The sequence below is a fragment of the Aquarana catesbeiana genome, linkage group LG03 (assembly GCF_042186555.1).
Source record: "Aquarana catesbeiana isolate 2022-GZ linkage group LG03, ASM4218655v1, whole genome shotgun sequence".
NCBI lineage: Eukaryota > Metazoa > Chordata > Amphibia > Anura > Ranidae > Aquarana > Aquarana catesbeiana.
This window is the reverse complement of record NC_133326.1, coordinates 353703359-353713359: the sequence shown is the minus strand read 5'-3', so window position 1 is coordinate 353713359 and position 10001 is coordinate 353703359. Positions and strand designations below refer to the sequence as shown.

Here is a 10001-nt window from a genome sequence, read left to right as displayed (position 1 = left end):
TAAACGAGGTGCACAAGGGGAGGTGCACCTTCATTCCTAAGCTGGATACAACAATAGAAAGTTTTGGGAGGCAGGCAATAACAAAAATATAAAAGGTAATGACATATTTATTGACATGGCATGAAACCCCATAGAAATGGGTAGGTACATAAAAGGTAATAATCCTTTAGCATGCAGAACACAACATGAATAGAAAAAAACTAAATTGTACATAAATGGGACCATAGTATAAAACAAATTGTATCATGTCATAAAAACAATGTACAATGTGCATAGATATAATAGAGTAAAACCATACTGGTAGAAATATGATGTTGATAGAGCCATGTGTGGAATAAAGGCTGCATCCTGTGAATCTTGACGTGTTTCATTGATAAATATAGAATACTGCAATCACTAAGCAGCAAATTATATCACCTGTGATGTATTTCAGTTATCTTGCAAACCTGGCCTGTTAGACTCCATTCACACAGGGGCAACTTTGGATCCGACTCCAAGTCGCCCCAAGTCGCCCCTAGTCGCCTCAGGTCGCGCTTGCAGAGAAAATCAATGATAGCAAATGGATCCGTCTTGATGTACACTACTGCAGTCGCTCCGACTGCAGAAAAGGTTCCTGTACTACTTGAATCCGACTTCTAGGCGACTTGTACCCATTCAGTTCAATGCAAGTCGCCTCCAAGTCGGATCACAGTTCAATCTGAGGCAACTTCACAGGAAACAGAAGGAATTTACCCAGAAACCCTCCACAAACAGCCAGCCCCCTCCCTCTGAAACACAGAGTACTTTCGTTTTTGACCAGAGCTCTGTATTATTTGTTTAGTGAAAACCTGAATACAGAATGTCTACCAGAGCCAGGGAGGCGGTAGACAATGAGTCCCTGATCAGGTTCATCAGGGAGAGAAAATGTCTATATGACAAGCAGGACCCGAATTATAAGGATCATGTCAAGAGGGACAATGCCTGGCTGGATATCTGTAGGCTGACCTACCCGGATTGGGATGTATTGTCGGAGACTGACCGCAGTGACAAGTGTAAGTGAAACATTTTTATATTTATTTCTGTTATCATTGACTAGGCATCATGGTTGTAGTTCCATACAGTCCCAAAAAAACATTATTTTTTAACTATTTCAGCCATCTTGTGAGAGCAGAGTGAGTAGCAGCAGCTGTGTACTTGTATTTAGCATGTCACCTGCCACATCTTTTGCCACAAGCTGTGGATTGCCCACGTGCCACGTCACCTGCCACTAGTTGTGGATTGATTGCCCACTTGCCACGTCACCTGCCACTAGTTGTGGATTGATTGCCCACTTGCCACGTCACCTGCCACTAGTTGTGGAATGATTGCCCACTTGCCACGTCACCTGCCACTAGTTGTGGATTGCCCACATGCCACGTCACCTGCCACTAGTTGTGGATTGCCCACGTGCCACGTCACCTGCCACTAGTTGTGGATTGCCCACGTGCCACATCACCTGCCACTAGTTGTGGATTGCCCACGTGCCACGTCACCTGCCACTAGTTGTGGATTGCCCACGTGCCACGTCAACTGCCACTAGTTGTGGATTGATTGCCCACTTGCCACGTCACCTGCCACTAGTTGTGGATTGATTGCCCACTTGCCACGTCACCTGCCACTAGTTGTGGATTGATTGCCCACTTGCCACGTCACCTGCCACTAGTTGTGGATTGATTGCCCACTTGCCACGTCACCTGCCACTAGTTGTGGATTGATTGCCCACTTGCCACGTCACCTGCCACTAGTTGTGGATTGATTGCCCACTTGCCACGTCACCTGCCACTAGTTGTGGATTGCCCACGTGCCATGTCACCTGCCACTAGTTGTGGATTGCCCACGTGCCACGTCACCTGCCACTAGTTGTGGATTGATTGCCCACTTGCCACGTCACCTGCCACTAGTTGTGGATTGCCCACGTGCCACGTCACCTGCCACTAGTTGTGGATTGCCCACGTGCCACGTCACCTGCCACTAGTTGTGGATTGCCCACGTGCCACGTCACCTGCCACTAGTTGTGGATTGCCCACGTGCCACGTCACCTGCCACTAGTTGTGGATTGCCCACGTGCTACGTCACCTGCCACTAGTTGTGGATTGATTGCCCACTTGCCACGTCACCTGCCACTAGTTGTGGATTGCCCACGTGCCACGTCACCTGCCACTAGTTGTGGATTGCCCACGTGCCACGTCACCTGCCACTAGTTGTGGATTGCCCACTTGCCACGTCATTTGCAGCAAAAAAGCAGGGTTTCTATAACAACTAGAGGGCTGGAGTATGGAGAACCCTGGTGAAGTCTGTCAGTGATGTCTAGCCGTAATGTCATTTTATGTAGTTAATGATTGAACAATATAACCATACACAAATTAATTATGACAAAATTTTAAGGCCAAAAATTTATTGAAGACATAAAGAACAGTATAACATAACAAATTATGAAAACAATTGAAAATCAATACCTGCAGGCTCTATTCAACTCTACAGAAAAAACAACTGAAAAACTCAAATATGTTTAGAAAGCACTTAATATCATTAAATTATTAAATGGCGTCCATTTGCCATTGTATTTCACCAGCCGGTGAAACAAAGTATGACGTAAATTGACCGCGCACTGTGGCACCGTCACTGGATCCCCTCGCAGCACTGAGGTGTGCACTTTCCATATCGTGCATGAGGGAATCCTCAAAACAGTATCCGTCACGTACCCTCACATAATTGTGCAGCACACATGCTGCTTTCACAGCAATAACTGCATTTTCTATATGCAAGGCAATTGGTGTATGTAAAAAACGCCATTTATTGGCAAGTATTCCGAAACTACACTCAACCACCCTTCTTGCCCTTGTTAAACGATAGTTGAAAACCTTCTTCGGAGTGGTCAGGTTCCTATTTGAGTACGGCCTCATAATGTGTTTCCCCAAGGCAAAAGCCTCATCTGCGACAAACACATAGGGTAGCGGGGGTCCAGTTGTACCAGGAAGAGGGCGGTTTTCCGGAAGGTCAAGTTGATTGTCTCTTAGCCTTTCACCGAAGGAGGAATTAGCAAAAATACGAGCATCGCAGCTACTGCCGTAGGATCCAATATCGATGTACGTAAAACAGTAGTTTGAATCAGCCACGGCAAGTAGTACAAACGAACAGTATTTTTTGTAGTTAAAGAACATACTACCGCTACCGATAGGCTTGATAACACGCACGTGCTTCCCATCGATAGCTCCAATACAATTGGGGAAATTGCACCGATTCCAATATAGCTCAGCAATATCACACCAATTTTCTTGTGTAGGCCTCTTCATTACAATGGTGTTCAAAACGTCCCATAAAATTTGGCATGTTTCACGGATGATATAGCTTATTGTTGACTTGCCCGCCATGAACTCGAAATGAAGGCTTACTAATGAATGACCGGTTGCCAGGTATCTGAAAGAAAAAATACATAAGTGATTATGGTTATGTTTATATTTTGCAGTGTCAAGTTTACAGACTCGATGGAAAGGGTTGAGGGACTGCTATAAGCGGCACCTACGAAGACTGCAGGAAAACAGAAGTGGCTCTGGATACAAAAAATATGTACCCTATGTACATGCCGAAGAGCTGCAGTTCCTGAGGCCTTACATGGAACTAAGAGAGTAAGATAACATCTTTCATATTTCTAAAGTGATATAATATAACGTTCTACACAGAAGGGTGTGCTAAAATTGTACTATATGTTTCTTGCAGAACACAATCAAGTTGGGAGGACGTAGACAACATACAGCGGGCAGGTGGAGAGGCAGCATGCGCTGTAGGAGGGTCTCAGTGTCAGTCAGTTGAGGTTTCTGTAGACACACAGGAGACCAACATTGCAGAGCCTTCTACCCAGCTTGAGCTGCCAGAGGTCCAGCTAACACCTATTGAGCTGCCAGTTGTCGAGCAGCCCCAAGTCGAGGAACCGCCTACGCGAAGGCCTCTCCCTCCAAGGTCCAGCAGACCGATAGGGGGAAGAATGAACGAAACAATGGAGCGTTTTTCAACCCTGATGGCCAAACTTGATCAGAAACTGGATACCCTCGAGACTGAGGAGAGTGGCTTTGGATGTATGGTTGCAGGAATGCTCAAAAAAGTGCCACAGGACAGAAAGAACGCTGTCAAAAAATCTATAATGGACATCCTGGAGGCAAACATCCAAAGTGCTCCAGCTACTGAGCAATCCTCAATTTTTGTCCACCCACCACCCCCATCCGGTCCTTATTACAATTTTCCTAACCCTACCCCACCCAGAACCCACCACTACTACCCCCCTCGCTTCCGTCCATACACGGACGAATATGGAAATACCCAAAATCTTGGAAATCCCCCGATCCCCTATCCATCACCGTCCCCTATTCCAAGTACCCTTACTAGTCAAAGATTCGGTGAAGAATCTATTCTGATGCCACCCACACCATCCCCAAGGCCTTCCACCAGCTCTACTCAGCCGACCTACCACCAATTGTAATTGTTTTTTTTGGGTTTTTTTTGCTATTTTGTCTACTTGTTCAGGCTTAAAAAAATTAAGAAGTTACTTGTTTTCAAAATATAATATTTGGTGATATATATAGTTTTCTGAATAATAAAAATGTTAGATTGTTCAAATATTTGGGTATGTTTGTGTGCTAAATTTTAAAATGTGTATTACATGATATTTAAAAAAAGGTGGCTCTCATCTCTACCCTCCATGAGCTGAGAGCTGCTGACTGCCAGCAGCTCTCCTGCTCTGCTCCTCCACGCCCATTAGAGCGCTGAGTTGTGAAGGGGCGGAGAGCGGCTTGCTGAGAGGCTGGAACTGCCATCAGTCAAGGCAGCTGCACTCATTTGACACGTTGGAGAAGACCGGACAAATGAGCGCAGTTTGGACTTTATTAATGTGGAAAATATGCTACTAATGTGCATAAATAAAGATAGTTTACCTTAGGGTAATAATAAGTCTTTCAGTGGATGAAATACTCCTCCTGTATGATGTATTCTGTCGCCTAAGATGGATGTCAACCAGACCAAGCAATTCGTCAAAACTGCAATACAAAACAAAAAAAAGAATGTAATTTACTATATTGAAAATAAGAAATATCAATCAATAGTAGCTACACACACATTACCGCTTAGACAACCATATGCAAATATGGGGGGATTATGATGTGACAGGTGACGTGGCAGGTGGACGTGGCAGCTGACGTGGCAGGTGGACGTGGCAGGTGGACGTGGCAGGTGGACGTGGCAGGTGGACATTGGCAGCTGACGTGGCAGGTGGACGTGGCAGCGGACGTGGCAGGTGACGTGGCAGGTGGACGTGGCAGGTGACGTGGCAGGTGACGTGGCAGGTGGACGTGGCAGGTGACGTGGCAGGTGGACGTGGCAGGTGACGTGGCAGGTGGACGTGGCAGGTGACGTGGCAGGTGGACGTGGCAGCTGACGTGGCAGGTGGACGTGGCAGGTGACGTGGCAGGTGGACGTGGCAGGTGGACGTGGCAGGTGGACGTGGCAGGTGGACGTGGCAGGTGGACGTGGCAGGTGACGTGGCAGCTGACGTGGCAGGTGGACGTGGCAGGTGACGTGGCAGGTGGACGTGGCAGGTGACGTGGCAGGTGGACGTGGCAGGTGGACGTGGCAGGTGACGTGGCAGCTGACGTGGCAGGTGGACGTGGCAGGTGACGTGGCAGGTGGACGTGGCAGGTGGACGTGGCAGCTGACGTGGCAGGTGGACGTGGCAGGTGACGTGGCAGGTGGACGTGGCAGGTGGACGTGGCAGCTGACGTGGCAGGTGGACGTGGCAGCTGACGTGGCAGGTGACGTGGCAGGTGGACGTGGCAGGTGACGTGGCAGGTGGACGTGGCAGGTGGACGTGGCAGGTGACGTGGCAGGTGGACGTGGCAAGTGGACAATGACATATAGCATATGTACTTGCCTTGCGATCGACATCCGGGTATAGTTGAAAAACTTGTCCTCAAAACCACGCAAGTTCTCATACATAGCCCAGAACTGGCCTCTGGTAGGTCTATTGGCAATGATTGGATGGATCCAGTACCGACGTCTCCTTCTCATCCTCATCCTTCGCTTCCTTTCTTCCTCTTCCTCTTCCATCAATACTGCCAAACCAGCTGTTATGACAGCTGACATTAAGTAACGCACAGAGAGCATTTTGGACACAGGACAACGGGGAACAGGGAACAAGGAAGAAAACAGGAAGAAGAATGAGGTCACAAGAGCTGATAAGCTCTAATTGGCCACTTCACAGTTCCCTGGCATGGAGGCGACTTCAAGTCGTGTTGTAAGTCGCCCCAAGTCGCCCCCAAGTCGCCCCCAAGTCGCCCCCAAGTCGTGCTGTGATTCATACTCAAGTCGTGTCCAAGTTGCCTCTCAAAGTCGCGCTGGAAGTCGTGTTGCCCCTGTGTGAATGGAGTGTAAGTGGGCCCTGAGGACAGGGTTGATGACCACTGGTCTAAATAGAAACACATATTATGGTAGAGATGTAAAAAGGAAAGAATGGCCTAACCCAAAAGACTTACATCCCATTGAAAGTTGTTAAGGCTGTTGCACCTTTCAATGGGATGTAAGTCTTTTGGGTTAGACCATTCTTTCCTTTTTACATCTCTCCCATAATATGGATTTCCATTTAGACCAGGGGTCTCAAACTGGCAGCCCTCCAGCTGTTGCAGACCTACAAGTCCCATGAGGCATTGTAAGGCTGACAGTTATAAGCATGACTCCCACAGGCAGAGGCATGATGGGACTTGTAGTTCTGCAACAGCTGGAGGGCCGCCAGTTTGAGACCCCTGATTTAGATCATTATACATTTCCTTATATCTTTTTACATTCTTTACAGAAATGTGTATCATCTGCTCCTGATGAGTCGTAGTTATCTATGAAACACGTAGAGCTTCACAGGATGCAGCCTTTATTCCACACATGGCTCTATCAACATCATATTTCTATCCAATATGGGTTTACTCTATTATATCTATGCACATTGTACATTGTTTTTATGACATGATACAATTTGTTTTATACTATGGTCCCATTTATGTGCAGTTTAGTTTTTTGCTATTCAAGTTGTGTTCTGTATGCTAAAGGATTATTATGTACCTACCCATTGCTATGCAGTTTCATGCCCATGTCAATAAATGTGTCATTACCTTTTATATTTGTGTTATTCAAAAGAGGATACCGCGCTAGAAAAATTGATTAAATGAATAGACTTGTAAAAAAGCAGCAGCATACAGTGCGATAACACAGAGAGTCCAATAAAATTAGAAAAGCTGCGCTAGAATATTTGCTGTATATGTCCACAAAAAATGATATGGAGACAAGAAAAATAATTCAAAGTGTTCTTATCCTTAATATCACCGCAGTCTTCACACACAAATAAGAAAAGTGCCAGACCACCGTAGCTGTAGATTTTGCTTACCAGACAGCAAGCTTAAAAGGCAGATGGCTATAACCTAGCCTAGACCTCTAAGCTTGCAGATGACCACAAAAGGGACGTTGATTCGGATGGTGCGGATCGCTTCCTTTGTCCCGCTATAGTGTAGAACATATTTGTGTTATTGCCACATTCAAAGTCCCCAAACTTTCTATTGTTGTAAGGTATTTAGTAAGAGGCATGGTGAGTTTTTTGAAGTTGTAGATTTTTCCTACAATTCTTTGCAAAATTAAATTTTTTTTTTCACAAAATTGTCATAATAACAAGTTATTTCTCACACACAGCATATGCATGCTTGCAACTACACCCCAAAATAAATTCTGCTTCTCCTCATGAGTATGGCGATACCACATGTGTGAGACTTTTACACTGCCTGGGCACATACAGAGGCCCAACATGCAGGAAGCACCATCAGGTGTTCTAGGAGCATAATCCCCAGATAATCCGAGAGAACGGGCAAATAGATGATCTGCTTAGTGACAGCTGATAGCTGGAAATCTATCTGGATACAGTAAAGGAGAAACCTGAAACAGACAAAAAGGAGAGCCAAGAAACTGGCCAGTACCAAAAGACCCTAGCGACAACTAAACAGGCTTTAATTTGGCTTTAACAAGAGGTGCCAAGATTTGCAATCCCATAGGGCCACTTCATGGTGTTTGTGGCCCTGACATTCCTTTCATATAAATATAAAGGATCATGTCCTGAGATGTCGTGGGTAGGCCTATGGCAAGGACCCAGATAGCAAGGATAACTTGCTACAAATTTGTGACAGTGTTGAACAGTAAGTCTGTTAACTTGCTGCCAGGGTTGGTGCTACCACTAGGCAACCATGGGCAATGCCACATTCCTCTACCCCGTCACCTCCTCATCCCCGGTGAATGTCACCCCTAGAGCCACCATCCCTCCCCTGTACACACCAGTGTACCTGCACAAAGCGGAAGTGAGCTGGGATCCCAACAATAGACAACGTCATTCACTGGATGCTGGTGATCGCCACTCACTACAGCTGAAGTCAGCCCAAAGCCCCAATCGCCGCGTGTCATAGTCCACCAGCATAGTGCCCGGGGTGGAGGTGTTAGTGGGCCAGTCTGCAGGAGCGCACCGGAGGTGGAGAGGGAATGTCCGCAAGCCCAGATGGAGGAGTTCAGGCACATGGTGGAGAGGCACTTGAAGGACATGCTGTGCCTGGTGGGGCCCCTCTCCCAGGCTATCACTGACCTGCAGTGTGAGAACCGGAGGCTGCAGGAGCAGATGTGCAAACTTAGCTGCCAGGTGGAACTATGGAAATATTGAGCCATGCAGCGGTGTATGCAGGAGAGGGGGGCAGTGTGTACAGGAATAGGGGGCAGTGTGAACAGGAAGTGGGGTGTAAGGTTAAAGGGCATGGTGTGTGAAGGAAGGGAGGTAGTGTGTGCAGGAAGGGGTGTAGGGTTAAAGGGGGAGCATTATTTGCAGGAAGGGGGCAGTATGTATGGTTTTATTTTTTTATTTTTTTTGGGGGGGTGTAAGTAGCTGGTCTTACCTAGGGAGCAAAATAGTCTAGCACCGGCCCTGCTTGCTGCACATTTTCAGTAGCAAGTTGTACACTTGCAGAGCACTTGAAGCACAAGTTCTATTTAACACTTTTCCAATTTGTAGCGAATCTGGGTGGCAAGTGTCTAGCAAGAGCAAAGTTGCAGTGGTAAGTCTACAGCAAGAGCTCTGCAAGTCTACAGCATAAAAATTCAGCCACATGGGGCTAGCAGTGATGAAGGAACTGCCCAGCACCGGTTTAGGAATAATTGCTCATGCGTTGGTGGTGTCACTGGAAAGAAAAATTGCCACTGCATCGGTGGTGTCATTGGACGGAAAAAATGGCCCTGTGTTGGTGGTGTAACTTACAGGGAAAAATGTTGCTGCATCAGTGTCAGTGGGGGAAAACATACCACTGTGTCAATGTCAGCAGGAACAAAAATTGCTGTTGCACCAGTGGTGTCAGTCTGAAGAAGATTGCTTTGGCATCTCTGTCTGTGGGATGAAGATAGGAAAGTGGAGCTGGAGGCTTGGGGGATGAGAGCTCTTGCTCTCTCCAACCTCTGTTTACTCAAAAACTTAACAAAAACCTCTGTCTTAGTGTGGCGTCCACTTGGAATTGAAGGCAGCTCCTCATTCTTTCAATTTTTGGTCATGTAATATGTCCATAGTGGGACCCCGTACTGAGAGGGAGGTCTGTTTTCAGTGAGTGCCCCTTTTCCCTACTCTCTTCTGCCCACAGTAATCTTCTGTTGGAGTGAGGAGAGAGCAGAATCCTTCTTCCAGCAGCTATTACAGAGTTACATAGTTAAATAGTTGGTCTGGTTGAAAAAAGACACAAGTTACTCCAGTTCAACCAATAAAAGGAAAATAAGTTTTTTTTTACAATCCTATACCCACAGTTAAGCAATCTGCTTTGTGTAGGCAGGTGGAAACAGCTGATGGCTGCCACTGCACTCAAGGAGCAATGATTTTGCTCTGTTGTGTTGGCAATTGAGAAGTGATGCAGCGACGCAGTGATCATTTCATCATTTCTTTG

General features: G+C 46.6%; 1 protein-coding gene across 1 annotated transcript; it reads left to right on the top strand.

Annotated features, from left to right (window-relative positions):
* The first annotated feature begins 798 nt into the window (after positions 1-798).
* Positions 799-4500, top strand: LOC141134559 (uncharacterized). Its single transcript, XM_073624050.1, has 3 exons — positions 799-1031; positions 3485-3644; positions 3736-4500. The coding sequence occupies exons 1-3, from the start codon at positions 839-841 to the stop codon at positions 4490-4492; spliced, it is 1110 nt and encodes a 369-aa protein (XP_073480151.1). The 5' UTR covers positions 799-838; the 3' UTR covers positions 4493-4500.
* Positions 4501-10001: the final 5501 nt, after the last annotated feature.

Bases quoted from the DNA above. Each gene is read 5' to 3' on its own strand.
- LOC141134559 (XM_073624050.1), top strand. From the start codon at position 839: ATGTCTACCAGAGCCAGGGAGGCGGTAGACAATGAGTCCCTGATCAGG. The intron at 1,032-3,484 runs GTAAGTGAAACA...TATATTTTGCAG, and splicing joins GACTGACCGCAGTGACAAGT to TGTCAAGTTTACAGACTCGA. The intron at 3,645-3,735 runs GTAAGATAACAT...TGTTTCTTGCAG, and splicing joins CCTTACATGGAACTAAGAGA to AACACAATCAAGTTGGGAGG.